At 43.0% G+C, this 15,730-nt stretch overlaps 1 protein-coding gene and 1 pseudogene across 1 annotated transcript; one reads left to right on the forward strand and one right to left on the reverse strand.

Annotated features, from left to right (window-relative positions):
• Nucleotides 1–1,614: 1,614 nt before the first annotated feature.
• Nucleotides 1,615–2,431, reverse strand: LOC137727977 (inositol-tetrakisphosphate 1-kinase 1-like). Its single transcript, XM_068466845.1, has one exon. The coding sequence runs from the start codon at nt 2,269–2,271 to the stop codon at nt 1,615–1,617; it is 657 nt and encodes a 218-aa protein (XP_068322946.1). The 5' UTR covers nt 2,272–2,431.
• A 9,347-nt stretch (nt 2,432–11,778) lies between these two features.
• LOC137711078 (BRASSINOSTEROID INSENSITIVE 1-associated receptor kinase 1-like) lies at nt 11,779–15,021 on the forward strand (annotated as a pseudogene).
• Nucleotides 15,022–15,730: the final 709 nt, after the last annotated feature.

The following is a 15,730-nucleotide window of genomic DNA, read 5'->3' on the forward strand; positions in this document are numbered from 1 at the left end:
TATTTATTTTATTTTATTTTTTATTATTTATTTATTTATTTATTTTATATATATATATATGGTGCTCTGCAAGGCTAGGTTTGTGGGTGAAAACCCAGGCCGAGTTCGAGAGAAGACGGAGGAGGAAGGGGTGTCCGTGCTGCTGAAGCTGATCGGTAGAAGGAGAGGGCTCGCAGAGGAGGACGAAGACGGACAGAGAGCTGGAGTCGAGCTTGGAGGTAGTGCAAAGCGTCGAGCTTCAGGATCGGCTAGTCGTTTGACAGCGGTTGTTGAAGTTCTTCTCCAATTCAAATGCAGCAGCAGAGGCAAGAAGATGGATGAGGTCTTTGGGTGTGAGTTGACAAACTTTGGTTTTGTTGATCACATTCAAAGGCAGCAGCCATGGCGGAGGTCGATGATCGAAGGGAGAAGGCTGCGCTGCTCAACCTTAGAGAGAGACAAACTGCCCATACAGCAGCATGAAGATCTTACTGGGTAGATGGGCAGAATGGAGAGCATGGACGAAGAGCTCAATGAAGACGGAGACGGCTCGGGGTTTGGTGGATTTGTCGCTAGTGGATCAGAAATCCTTGTCCATATGCTGCAGGCTGAGATGCGGCAGAAGGGTCTTCGACTAACATCACGAATCATCTTTGTTTGTTGGAGCCTTTTTTTTTTTTTTTTTTTTTTTTCCCCAATTCTTAATTTAAACTGGAATTCGAATGAAACTTGGTCAGCAACCACTAGCGCCCATTCTTCTTTGGCTGGGCTTTCTTCGGGTTTCTGTCTCAATGAAGAACACCAAAAAGCTTTTGAAGACGACCATGGCCCGTCGACCGACAGAAGTTTGGGACCATAGTTGGGCATGTTGGGTTCCTCTTCCCTACTTGTTCAAACGTGCAGAGTGATGGCTTATTCTCCATTGCATCTCTGAAAAGAGAAAGAGAGATGTCGAAAACTTCTTTAGACACCCAAGAGGCTGCAGGAAGCTGTGGGAAGACGGTTTGCTGCTGTGTTTTGGTGAAATCTCAGTTGGACATCACAAGTTGCAGGGTGTTGATGACGGCAAAGACATGGCGCATCTGCTGTCTCTGTTTGGGCTTCTGCCTGACGTCGGCGGTTGCTGCAGCGTTATGCAAAGAAGGAAAGGCTGCTGCTTGTTCGTCCATCACTGCTGTTGTTTTGTTCGAAACCGTCCTTGCATCATCGGCGGGTTTCGGGACCATCGCTGGGCACGATGGGTTCTTCTTCTCCACTTGTTCAAACATGGAGGATGATGGTTTCTTCTCCGTTGCATCTCTGAAGAGAGAAAGAGAGATGTCGAAAATTTCTTTAGACACCCAAGAGGCTGCAGGAAGCCGTGGGAAGGAGATTTCGAGAGCTGAAGCAGCGGAGTTCGGAGAGTTTGAAGATGGAGCACAGCCGTGAGGAGGTCGATGATCGAAGGAGGAGTGACCTCTCGGACTCCCAAGCCACGCCCAGCTTCCTTTGCAGCTCCCAAAGTCGGAGCCTTTAGTCCGAGAGAAAACCTGTTGAAATAGCCAGACGAACGAAGCTTGCATCTCCTTCTGCACCCTGCTTAAAATCCCCTGCAAATCTTCGAAGAAGAGAATCTCTCTCATCTGCAACGTGTAGCTATGGAGCTCTCGGATTATGAACATCATGGAAGAGAAGGCCTTTTTTTTTTACAGAGCAGCATGCAGATTCCCCTGCTTCTCGGAAACCCTCCTGCCACTGCATCTTAAAGATGACGCCGCCATGGTTCACAAACTCTTGAAGCACAATTGGGGGCTTGAGGTTGTTGAGACCATCGTGGTTGAAAACCAGCGCCATTTTGTGCGACTTGGCGCTGCCGTCGGCCACCAGTGGCTTCGCGATTACCGGAAACTTTAGACCCTCCCACGCCTGGCGATCAAACAGCGTTTCCTTGTCGTATATTACAATCTGCTTTGGAATCCCAAACGTGTCACTCTCGTGCTCGATTCTCAGCTCCGAGACCACCTGCAACATGGAAATCCGATTGTGCAGGCGCTTGATTGCCTCTGGCGCGTCGATTATAACCCCGTCAGGGTTCTTGACCCTGAACTCCGCCAGCTCCCGCTTCCAATCGTCTCCATAGAGCTTGTGCAGCACGCAGTCGAACGACCCCTGATCTGCCAGCGAGCGCTCAGTGTCGATCCGAACGAAATCGATGCCCCGCGATCTGGCTAGGTTGACCAGCGACTCTTGGATGAAGCTTTGCTGCTTCTTGGGTGCCAAAGCATAGCCTATACCGAACCTCCGCTCCGCCATTGAATTGCAACACAATGAATCCACAGAATGCTATACAAAACGCTCATATAATCCCGCATACAAAATCGGAGCTCCGAAGACGAAACCCTAATTGGTAGTTTCTTGGTTGTTTTGGAGCTTTGAAGAAATCGAAAATTGCAAACGGAAGAGAGAGACAGAGAGAGAAAACAAAATGGTGACTTGGGCCGAGGAGCTGCAGTTGGTGTAGACGGCGGCGTCGTCGACCACTTCGAATTGAAGCACAGAGCAAGTATCTTCAGTCTATACTTGATAAAGCTTGGAAGGCTTTGAATGACCAGGCCGATTCGGCCGCTGGGCTTAGACTTTAAGGACTTGCTGATTTTTTTAATTTTTAATTTTAATTTTAATTTTTAATTTAATTTAATTTTTTATTTATTTATTTTTTCTGATTTTGGGAGAACACATATACATGCATTCCCTTCCCCTATTTTTTTTTTTTTTTTCGTTTTTGATTTTTTGATTTTTTTTGATTTTTTTTTTTAACAAATAACATGTAATTTTTTTGTACAAAGAATGTAATAATATTGACTTTCATTAGTCACTTTTACTACAACCTCATTTTGATGTGACTGAACTCAAAATTAAATGTTCAAGCTACCTACATACCCTTCCAACAAAGAGATCAAGTCGAAACGTAGTTCAAATGCCTTTTTTTTTTTTTTTTTTTTTTTTTTTGATGTGAATGTACTTGAAGTTTTGAAGTTTTGAAGTTTCAAGTTGCCTACGTACCCTTGGTTGAGGAGGGATCAAGTCATGACGTAGTTCAAATGAGTGATGGTTTTGATGATGATTTTGGTGATGATTTTGCCGTACACAGTTTATGCTCTTGCGGGCCAGGAGCGTGGTGCGTTTGCTTTAGGGGTAGTAGCGCTTCAAAAATCTGCCGTTGATGTGGTCGATCTTCAACCCGTCTTCTGCCATGATTAAGTAGGCGCCATTGGTGTAGATCTCTTGTATTACGTAGGGTCCATCCCACTTTGATGTGAACTTGCTTTTTGTCTTATGAGTTGTAATGATAGGCCTACGCAATGCCAGCACGAGATCTCCGGCTTGGAAAGACCTTGGGCGGACTTTCTTGTTGAATGCCTTGGATAACCGTGCTTGGTAGCATTCCAAGTGTTGTTGAGCTTCGAGCCTTCTCTCATCCAGCGCTTCCAACTCCTGAATGCGCAACTTTGCATTTTCTTCATCAGTCAAGCCTTCTTGTATAGTCATCCTTAGTGAGGGAATTTGACTTTCGAGCGGTAGAACAGCTTCTACGCCATATACGAGAGAATAAGGTGTAGTTTGGGTAGGAGTCCTATGTGTAGTCCTATATGCCCAAAGTGCTTCACTTATTCTTTCATGCCAGTCTCTCTTTGTTCGGCCGATTACCTTTTTCAGGAGGTTGCACAGCGTCTTGTTGAATGCTTCCGCGAGGCCGTTGGCCGGAGCATGATACATGGAAGACTTGTGTTGCTTGAACTTGTATTTGTCGCAAAGCTCGTCCACGAGTCGGTTAGAGAACTGCTTTCCGTTGTTAGTGATAATGTAGCGAGGCACCCCATATCGGTGGATGATATGCTCCTTGATGAAAAGAACAACAGTTTCCTTTTTTACTTCCCTTAAAGGTATGGCTTCAGCTCACTTGGAGAAGTAATCTGTTACAGCTAGGATGTAAGCTTCCCCCACAGATGACTTTGGCGTAATTGGTCCTACAACGTCCAATCCCCATGCGTCGAACGGCCATGAAGCAACTGTAGGGTGTAATGGTTCAGGCGGTTGATGTATGAAGTTGGCGTGGAATTGGCAGGCTTGGCACCTTTTGGCGTGTTCCAGGCAGTCCTTCACCATGCTCGGCCAGTAGTAACCCATTCTTTTAAGCTGGAAATGTAGCTTTGGTCCAGACTGATGTGCCCCACACACACCTGAATGTGCTTCTTCCATGGCTTGATTAACTTCTTCCTCACCTAGGCATCTCAGGAGCAGTCCTTTAAAAGAGCGTTGGTAGAGTGTTCCTTTGTAGTAAAGGAAGCGAGGTGCTCGTCGACGTATTTCGGAACGGTGTCTAAGATCATCTGGAAGCTTTCCGTGCTCTAAGTAGTCGATCAGCGGCTGTCTCCACTCTTCAGCATCGACTGGAAGTACTGAGATGACATTTGTATCATCTAGTGACATTTCATTAACGAGCGGAATCACCCATCTTTGGCAAATTGGCACGTCTGCAACTTCATCTTTTCCTAGTGTCATACTCGAGGCTAGATTGGCGAGAGCGTCTGCCATTTGATTTTCCTTTCTTGGCACATGTTCTAGTGTCACAGCTTCGAACTTTTGTAGCAGTTGGGTCACTAGCCGGAAGTATGGGACGAGATCATCTTTCCTCACCTCATATTCAGTTAAGAGTTGATTGATTATGAGCTTGGAATCGCCATATACCTCAAGAGCTGTGATTTCCATGTTGATCGCCATTTGGAGCCCGATGATCAATGCTTGGTACTCAGCAACATTGTTGGAGCATAGCTCATTCAGTTGGAAGGAGTAAGGTAATATTTGCCTTTGTGGCGACATGAATACTACTCGTGCCCCCGCTCCGTCTGCTCGTGCGGATCCGTCGAAGAACATCGTCCATGTCGGGAAGATGTCGATGTAAAACACCTCCTCGTCAGGCAAGTCGTCTGAGATTTTCCAATCAGCCGGGATTGGATGATCGGCAAGGAAGTCTGCTAGCGCTTGTCCCTTGACGGCTTTAGCTGGGACGTAGATGATCTCATATTGATTAAGAAGCAAAGCCCATTTAGCGAGTCGCCCTGTCAAGACTGGCTTAGTCATAACATATTTGACAGGGTCGGCTTTAGCAACCAAGTGGATGGTGTAAGCATGCATGTAATGTCTGAGTTTCTGGATGGCAAACACCAAAGCGAGGCACATCTTTTCTATTGGGGAATAGTTCAACTCAGCGCCGGTGAGAGTTCGACTGAGGTAGTAAAGTGCTCATTCTTTTTGGGATTCATTCTCTTGCGCCAAGAGTGCTCCGATTGAACTTTCCTGAGCAGCAATATACAATATGAGTGGTTTCCCGGGCACAGGTGCCCCCAGGACAGTGGACTTGACAAATATTTCTTTATGCTTTCAAAAGCATTATGGCATGCTTTGTCCCATACGAATGGAACATCTTTCTTCATAAGGCGACTAAACGGTTGACAACGCCCTGCGAGGTTGGAGATGAAGCGTCTGATGAAGGCTAGCCGTCCTTGTAGACTTTTCAGCTCGTGCAGGTTTCTTGGCTCGGGCATGCTTTGAATGGCCTTGATCTTTGATTGGTCTACTTCAATACCACGATGCTTGACGATGAAGCTGAGGAATTTTCCAGAGGTGACGCCAAACGCACACTTTAACGGGTTCATCTTGAGGTTGTATTTTCGTAGCCTTTCGAACACTATTCGCAGATCCTTCAAGTGGTCTGATCTTTTCTTCGTCTTAACCACCACATCATCTACATAACATTCTACGTTTTTGTGTAGCATGTCATTGAAGATTTTCTGCATTGCGCGTTGATACGTAACTTCAGCGTTCTTTAGACCAAAGGGCATCACCTTGTAGCAGTAAATACCTTTTGGAGTACGAAAAGCTGTTAGTTTTTCGTCTTTGAGGGCCATGCGAATTTGATTGTACCCAGAAGAGCCATCCATGAATGATAATGCCTCATGGCCAGTGGTTGCATCCACCATGATTTCAATGATTGGCAAGGGGAAGTCATCCTTTGGGCAAGCATCGTTGAGGTCCCGGAAGTCTACGCAAACATGTATTTGTCCTGATTTCTTAAGGACAATGACGATGTTGGAGATCCACTTGGGGTATTGCACTTCTTGAATAAAGCCTGCTTCGAGTAGCTTGTCGATCTCGACCTCGATTTGTGGGATAAGCTCAAATCGATAGCGTCTTTGAGTTTGCTTTATCGGTCGTGTTCCAGGCCTGACCGCAAGATGATGAACAGCGATGATAGGGTCCAGGCCGGGCATTTCTTTGTAGGTCCAGGCAAAGACGTCTTTGTACTCTAACAACAGCTGATAATACTCCTCTATCTCATCTGTACTTAATAATGCACTTACGAAGATAGGCTTTGGTTCTTTGCTTGTACCTAAGTTGAGTTTCTTAAGATCATCGACCGTGGCTTGCCCCCCATCTTCGAGCTGTGGTGGTGCAGCAGTGACATCTTCCTCGGGGATTTCATCTTCTTTACCTTCTTGAACCGTGATGTGGAAAACATCTTGGATCTCCTCTTCAGTGCTGTCTTCTCGAGCTTGTTGGCATAAGGATTGTCTGGTGTTCTGGGAGAGGCGTTCCTCGCAATCTTCATAGGAAGGAGCCTTGACCGAGTAATTGAAGAAATCTTCTGGGAAGAGGTCGCACATTGTGATGGGGATGGACGATCTTTGTGTCGAAATTTCATTATCTCCAACACTTTCACATTGTTCTGGAGGTTAGCGAAAGCTGTTTTCCCTCCTTTCTGATTGGTGCACTTGTGGAGAAGACATATGTTTCTCGTGCAGTTTCTTCGGAGTGACATGAGTCCATCCTTCAATTTCACTTGACTTGGGGCATGCCCTTAACAGTCGAGGTGAAGACTTTGAGTCGAAAGAGCCAGAAGTGACATCTTTTTTAGGGATTTCATCTTCAGTGCCGTTCTCTTGGGTTTGTTGGCATGAAGATTTGCCAGTGTGGACGATGATGCGCCTCCTTACCTTCAGTGGTCCTTTTGTGTCGACCTCTAGGATTGCTTGGCGCTTCATCCTTGAAGGAATCAAGCTTCGAACGTCATCTTTTTCTCCTAACCCATCGAGCTTTTCTTCCTTTGGTGTTGTCTTCCTCTTTCCAAAAGGCTTCTCATTATCTTCAAATCTTTCTGAAGCTGATCGTCGCAGAGGAGAGATAACTGTGTTGCTTTGTTTCTTAAGCTTTAACAACCTTTCAAAAACAGAGCTTTGGGATGTCGACGCGTTAAGCCTCTTGAAGACAGAGGTTCGGTCTTGACCACCAATGCGATTAAGCACTGAAGTTCTGGAGCTTGAATGGCTCATCCTATCGAAGACCGACGTCCGAGGGGGGGTTTAGGCTCTTCTTGGTCTTGTTCAATGCTCACGCTGACGTATTGAGTGCTAGTGTTTTTCGCTTTGTTTGAAATCATCACAGGTGCATTTGGTGTGAAACCAAGTCCGGCTTTGTTGTTGTCAACTTCGTAACCATGCTCCTTCAACTTCTTTTGAGTTTTGGTGAGGTTACGTTCTTCGTCATTGACAGTGTTTGAAACCTTCTTTCCAGCCACCGCAGAAGAAGCGAAGTCGTACCCGGCCTTTGACATGAGTTTGTAGGCGTTAGGGTCGAAACCTTCCTCGGTCCTCTTGGTTGGAAGAAAGCTTGATTCCACCTTCTTTGGTAGAGCTTTTATGAAGCCTTGTGGTAGTCTTGCGACCTTAGCACCCCCTAGCTGTGTCAAAGGCAAAACTGCATTTGTCTTGAGCAACTTCACATTATCCGTGTGCCACTGTGTGTCGGCTTTTCTTGTTCCAGTTTCGAATGGAGATTGACCATTCTTTCTTCTCGACATCGGGATATACCGAAATATGGGTGCGTTCGGTCTTTCTGACGGCATCCTACTCCCTTTGGTTGTTGCAGGTTTAGCAAACTCGTCATCGTCTTTGCTTGAAGATGGCACAGTCTGCTTTTTTTGCTTTTTAGGCATGACTTGCCACTCCTGCTTTTTAGGTGCTGCTTTGCCCGTGGATCTGATATCTTCCGGAAGGGCTTCGGATACCATGTCTTCATCCATGTAGAACTTGGCGTCTGCAAAGTGTGATTCGGCTTCGGTGAATGGCTTGGTGTCACCTTGGATCACCTTCACTCCTTCTCGGTAAAATTTTAGGCATTGGTGAAGGGTGGACGGCACTACCCCATTTGCGTGGATCCAAGGTCTTCCTAAGAGCAAGCTGTAGGAAGTTCTTGCATCAATCACGTGGAATATCGTGCTTGATTTGAGCTCACCAAGGGTCATCTCTACTCGGATCATGCCCATCGCCCTTTGTCCTCTTTGGTTAAAACCCTGGATCAGCAGACGGCTCAGGGATAGTTCATTCACCTTGATGCCGATTATGGTCATTGTTGATTTTGGCATGATGTTTATGGCCGACCCACCATCCACAAGCATGCGGTTGACTTTGTATTCCTTTATGTACCCGAAGATGAAGAGAGGACGGTTGTGAGGCTTTGATCCCAACAGTAGGTCTTCGTCAGTGAAGTTAATTACGTCATAAGTGGCACAACATGTGGAACATTCATGTGGCTGAAGCTTCGAGCCTTCGTCGTTACTTTCTTGCACTTCGGGGTCGCCGGGACCTGCCAAGACTGCTGCTAGTGCTCTTCGCATCTTTTTTGGCAATGGTAGCGCTTCCTCGATGCTAAAGTGTGTTGGCAGACCTTCTCCAGGTGTAAGGGTCTTTTCTACCTCAGTGGCGATAGCTTTGCCTTTTGAGGGCTTTTCTATTTCTACTTTAACCATGTGACAGGCCACAGTAGTGCACTGTTGGAAAAAGTCATTCGGGAAGTATTCATGCAAGGAAACAGGAATGCGTGGCTCCTGCTCCGTAGGTTCCCCAGCATATGTTGTCTTATCATGCTTTATGTTTCTTTTAGGCTTCGCATTGTTGCGGCCGTGGTGATTTCTTCTTTGTTCCACCTTTGGCTGTATGACTCATGGTCTTGGTTTCCTTGTCTTTTTGTAGGTTACCAATATCCATCATTCTTCATCATCAGCATGTGCATCTTGGTCGCTTCTCTCCAGTGATGGTTGTGTAGGAGGTGCCGTGCAACTTGAGCATTCACAGGAATGGTCAGGTGTCGTTTGGAGAGGCACAGGATTAAACGATCCAAACGCAATTGTAGTGGTATACGTTGCGGCCGTGTCCTCAAGGTCGAGCTCAATTTGCCCTTGTTGTGCTAGCTTCATGATGAGTTCTTTAAGAACGAAGCACTTGCCAACAGGATGGCTCACAATACGATGGTACTTGCAGTACCTAGGATCGTTTGTGAGATTCATTTCTTTAGGACTCTTGCATTCGGGTAGCTCAATCACCTTTTTTTCCAGCAAGTCATCTAACATAGCAGCCATGTCAGAGTCAGGAAAAGGGTACGTTTTCTGTTCCAACTCTCTCAAGGTGCTCTTGTATCTGTCTTGGGTGCGAGAAGGCTCACTTGTCTTTATCTCCTTCGCTTTCTTCTTGGAGGAGATCTTGATGGGCGCTGAGGAGGTCTTGATGGGGGTAGTGTTGACGGTGAAAGCTTCCTTAGCGGGCTTTTTCCCGGTCTTGTCTACATTTGAGGCGAATACTTTATCCTTATTGAAGTTAGTAATCGGCTTCTTTTTCCCATGATTAGCGATACTCAGCTCTATGTCGTGGGAACGAGTTGCTAGCTCTGCGAATGTTCTTGGTTTTATGCCTTGGAGGATGTAATGTAACCCCCAGTGCATGCCTTGAACGCATATCTCAATGGCAGAGGTTTCAGAAAGCCGATCTTTGCAATCCAGACTTAAGGAGCGCCATCTATTTATGTAGTCGACGACAGGTTCATCTCTCCACTGTTTCGTACTGGTCAGCTCTAGCATGCTTACAGTACGACGAGTGCTGTAGAAACGGTTGAGGAATTCCCTTTCTAGCTGGTCCCAACTGTTGATAGACTCAGGTTCGAGGTCAGTGTACCAGTCAAAAGCGTTACTTTTCAGCGAACGCATGAACTGTTTGACGAGGTAGTCTCCCTCTGTCCCAGCATTGTTGCAAGTTTCAATGAAATGGGCGACATGTTGCTTCGGGTTGCCTTTTCCATCGAACTGCATGAATTTTGGGGGCTGATAACCCCTTGGCATCTTCAAAGCATCAATCTTCTTGGAGTAAGGCTTTGAGTACAGTACGGAGTCATGCGAGCTTCCTTCGTACTGTGTCTTGATAGTGCTTGCGATCATCTCCTGTAGCTGCTGGATAGAGAGAGATCCCATGAATGCCGTTGCTTGGTCTAGCTTCGGCTTCTCTTCAACTTTCTCCGCTGGTGGCTCATCTTCTTCGTCGACTTCTTTCTTTAATAGGCCAACATTTGGGTCGACTTTCACGTCGGGCAGCGCATCTAGTTGGTTGACCAGTGCGGCAATCTGCAAGTCCTTCTCTTCCACAGTCCGTGTGAGCTTTGCGATTGCTTCATTCATCTGAGCTAGTTGCTCCTCGATTGAAGTTGCTCCAGTGGTCATGACTTGCATGGTTGTACTGCCGCTCGAATCAGCGTCGGAGAGTAGGGACTCTGAGTATTTCCTCGGGCTTTCCCCCTTTAATGCCCTTAGCGAGGCTAGGTTGATCACAGGCTCGTACCTCAGGTGCTCTTGTTCCTTTGACAGAGTTAATGCAGGGGCGGAAGCCGCGGCAAAAAGAGCTCCTGCCTTACTTCGGGTTATGATGCTCGAAATATCACCACTTGCGGCGATGATGTTCTTGTTCTTTGCTTTGATTGTAGGAACAGCTTGATCCTTTCTTGATGCCATTTGCGTTTTTCGATGATTTGAGGATAGAGATGAGAGGTAGAGAAATCCCACCGGGCGTGCCAAGTTTGTAAACACGAAAAGTTCCTGAAACAAGAAACAAGAATACGTGTACAAAATATATTTTTGTGTTTAATGATTTTGGGGTTACAATCTCTTTGTAATTTGATCCTCTGATTCTATCTTCGTAGGGTGTAGGTTTGTGGATGAGCTGTTGATCCAAAGGGCCGTTGGGGCTTGATCTAGGGATGAACAGTTGATGAATGGATCTTCAAGGGGCGTTGGGCTTGATCTTGAAGAATGGGTGTATGAGTTTGTTGAGGTTGTTGATCCAAAGGGCCGTTGGGGCTTGATCTTAGGATGAACGGATGATGAATGATGAACACTTTCTTCAAGGGGCCGTCGGGGCTTGATCTTGAGTCGGTGGAAGTTCTTCAAGGGCCGTTGGGGCTTGACCTTGAAGGAGGATTTGACGAAGAAACGAAAAGTGTTTTCTTGATCCTTCGGGATTTGCTTGAGAGCTTTAGAGTTTCAAGGCTTCAAGGTTTTGGTGTGATGTAAATTCCCTTCTTTCTTTCTTCCTCCTAAAATGAATGTCTTGGCTTCCTATTTATAGAATTCCAAAATTTGATTTTTGGATTTAAATAATCAGATGAAATAAATCATTTCTGCCAGGTATCGACATGTGTCCTATTTGATGACCTTTCCAATTTATTTCGACTTTTCGTTGAGTCACACGCTACATGTAAAATTTATGTGACACGTGAGCGTTGAAATTTTAATTATTGGTCAACATTCATTTCACCGAAATTTTGATGTCTACAACGTTTAGTAACAAAAATATTATTGGTAGAGGTGGATTTGGTAAGGTTTATAAGTGACGCTTAGCTGATGGAACTCTGGTTGCTGTAAAAAGACTTAAAAAGGAGAGAACCCCATGCGGGGAGATGCTGTTTCAAACTGAGGTTGAAATGATTAGCATGGCTGTCCACCACAATCTGCTTCGTCTGCGTGGTTTTTGCATGACACCAACAGAAAGGCTGCTTGTATATCCTTATATGGCTAATGGAAGTGTGGCATCATGTTTAAGATGTACTCTTCTAAATTGGTTGCTGCGTTGATGAATCTTTTTGTTTTCACGAAATTAAAAAATGGGTAAATTACATTTTACACCCTCAGGTTTGAATGTAATTGCAACTTCATACAACATCTTTAAAACATTTCAATCTCATACATTTACTTATCAATTTTAGCAATTTCATACATCCATTAGTCAAACCGTCAGTTTGACTGTTAAAGGATGACATGGCAAATGTGACGTCAACGTTTTTGTTGACATGGATGCCAACTATGATCCACGTGGATTAAAAACAAATAAAAAAGATTAATAAATAGAAAATTAATTAATTTTTTTTATAATTAAAAACTAAAAAAATAGAAAAGATAAAAAAAATTGGTGTTGATCATTCTCACCCCGTCCCCGCATTCTTCATTTCCCCCCCGGCCACCATCGCCACCTTCCAGACTTGCTCACCCTCAAACTCGCACACCTCCTCCAATTCTTCCCCACCGTCGGTGCCCAAACACTATCCGCGATTCTCTGTCGATGCCCAACCCTTTTTCTCTCCAGGAACCAGCCACCATTAGCCATCTCCAACTCCCCCTCTCCAACCCAATGAGATTGTTGTTTCCAAAACGAAAATGCTATTAATTTTCAAAACTCACAGTTCAAACAGAGAACGAATTTCAAATTAGAACTACAAGATCGAAGGAACATTTGGAAAAAAATCCTTACATTTTCGAATCCAAATCTCACTTTCATTCTTGACAGACTTTTACCAACCAAAACCTTAACCCCAAGATCGTACAATGTCCGTGACGGCGTCCATCGTGATTTCAAATCTCGGTAAACATTGTATAAGGTTGCAATAGAGTTTAAACTTGAGGTGGTAAAGTATAATTTACCCTTAAAAAATTGTTTGGATTACATTGATAAAATGAATTTATACACCCGACCAATTTGGTTTGGAGTATCAGTACTAACGTTTTTTTCCTGTTCTTTTTTTCTTCAATTTTTAGTTACCTTCTTGATGTTGATTTTATTTAATGGATAACAAGATGACTCTTTTTTGGACCTGTTGCTTGTAATTTAAAATTCCACTCTCATAATTATGTCGATAAATTATTGTAGATCGTCTAGAAGGACAACCTGCACTTGATTGGCCAATAAGACAAAGCATTGCATTGGAATCTGCAAGAGGCCTTACTTATTTACATGATCACTGTGGTTCCCGAATTATTCACCGTGATGTGAAAGCTGCAAACATATTGTTGGATGAGGAATTCAAAGCGGTTGTTGGAGACTTTGGGTTGGCTAAACTCATGGACTACAATGACACACATGATACCACAGCCGTACGCGGCACAATTGGTCATATAGCACCAGAGTACCTTTCAACTGGAAAATGTTCCGAGAAAACTGATGTTTTTGGATACGGAGTCATGCTTCTTGAACTCATCACTGGGCAGAGGGTTTTTGATCTTGCTCGGCTTGCGAATGATGATGATGTCATGTTATTTGATTGGGTATGCTTTTACGTCTTTCTGTTTCTGTTTGTAGCTAATTTATTGTTATATGCAAGATTATTTTCCAACAACATTGGCATGAGGTCCACCTTCTGATTATATTTTATTGTTCTAAATCTTCCATAATTTCTTTCATATTTTATATATAAAAAAGACATAATGTTGTTGAAATTCAACGATATTCTTGCTTCAATCTATTGTGTCCCTAAGTCCAAATCTTGAAAATTATGTTTCAATACTCATTGTTAAAGAAATGTTATATAATGGGTCTCCACACCGAATCTCTTTATTTCATTACTCATTGAAAATTAGGTGTATCTCTCAATGCCAATGTTGCTATTTATTTAAGCCAAAAATAATGGGTCTCCACACCTAATCACTTTATTTCAAACCGCTAATCTCATATGACATTCTTAATCATTGTATATGGAACATTTCTGCAATCATTTTAGTTGGTTCTTTGCAAATATACTTTAAAAACCTATTACTCATTATGGAGCTGCCAAGTTCCTGTTTGATTAATGTAAAAATCACTTATAAAGTCTTTTTTGGCCCGAATGTTGAAAACAGTTAGAATCAGGGATCAAAGAAAAGAAATAATACTTAACTTTTAGAAAATAACTTTAGTTTAATTAGCTTTTATTAGTTAGAGTTACGATTAAGCTGTGAAGATTTATTTATCTTTATTTATAACAATCTAAGGTTTAAATTGTCAGAGATTAATTATTACTTTTCCTTGGTAATTGTTGGTGCTTCTTTTGCCATTGTATTGGCCTTGCTGTGATTTCTTGGAGAATTTGGCATGTGTTTTGTATCGATCCTAATTTCCTCATTATCTCTTTATCCTCGCTATCTTGGCCTCTTGATTCTTTCTATTCTCTCTTTGCATCTTTGTCATATGTTTGCATCATATTGATATTTGAATGACGATGCATTTTTGTAAGCAGTTTGATTTTCTAGAGATACTGCAGCCCTTCAAATTTTGAACATTACAACACATTCATTCTCCTAGGTGCCCTCACCTTTTGTTTCAAATTGTAGAACTATCTAACTTTTTCCTTTTTATTTTAACTAAAATAATTAGGTCAAAGGACTACTAAAAGATCGGAGGTTGGAAACACTTGTTGATGCTGATCTAAATGGAAATTATGTTGACGATCAAGTGGAGCAGCTCATCCAAGTAGCTCTACTGTGCACACAAGGCACCCCAGGGGAACGACCCATGATGTCAGAGGTTGTCTGGATGTTGAAAGGCAATTGTTTGGCTGAAAGATGAGAGGAGTGGCACAGAAAGGAGGTGTTACGCCAAGATTTCAACCCTATTCATCATCCAAGTACTAATTGGATCATAGACTCAAATTCTGATATTCCTCCGAATGAGTTGTCCGGTCCCAGATGATATGCTCGTTGGTTCCGTCCCTTGTATACATGTAAGAAGCCTTTAGAGGATTGGAGAATGTCCATTTTGTATTTCAGTGATACCACATTTGTATTTCGGTGATCAAACGGTCTAGGTTAAAATCCTTTTATGCTTTGCAATCTTTAGATTTTGATCTAATTGTTCGTATATTTTTTTTTTCAAATCTAACAATAAAATAAAGTCAACTGTTGAAATACGTCAAAATAATAAAATAATTTTTTTAGAACATATTCACTTTACTTTTAGATGGTGTGTGTATTGAAGTTTCATTGGTTGTTTGTATACTGAAGATTGGTTGGTGTGTGTATTAAAGTTTGATTGGTTGGTGTGATTTGTTTGGTTTTGAAAATTTTGTCGAAATTTATTTTTTTTAATGTCAAAAAAATCTTTTTATTCCTAAACTTGGATCTTGATAGTTGGGTGATATTCACTATTCATAGACTTAAATTCCGTTTTTTAATGGACTAAATATTTGGGTTTGGGTCTAAGGGTTAGAGCTGGTCTAAGGACTTTAGCGAAATCTTTTTATTCCTAAAAGAGTATTGCCTCATATGATAAAGTCCCTATAGAAGTTTACATAATTTTATGTGATAATTTCATTAGAAGCTAATTCTTTTAGTTAATTTAAATTGTTTTTTTTTTGTAAAATATTTTTTGTGAACATTATTATTCAAAAAAGTTCAAAATTCTCGAAGCCAAATTTTATTCTTTTGAACTACAATAGCTTCAGTATTGGCTATGTCATGGTCTATTATTTCTGATCAGAATCAGACTTGGGCTCTTTGCAACCCTTAGTCAACTAAATGAGTTATTAATTAAAAGCACTGTTCCAAAAATTTTAGCCTAACATCCTTAAGCTCTGCCTAGGTGTAAGACGG

This window comes from Pyrus communis, chromosome 1, assembly GCF_963583255.1.
Source record: "Pyrus communis chromosome 1, drPyrComm1.1, whole genome shotgun sequence".
Taxonomy (NCBI): Eukaryota; Viridiplantae; Streptophyta; class Magnoliopsida; order Rosales; family Rosaceae; genus Pyrus; species Pyrus communis.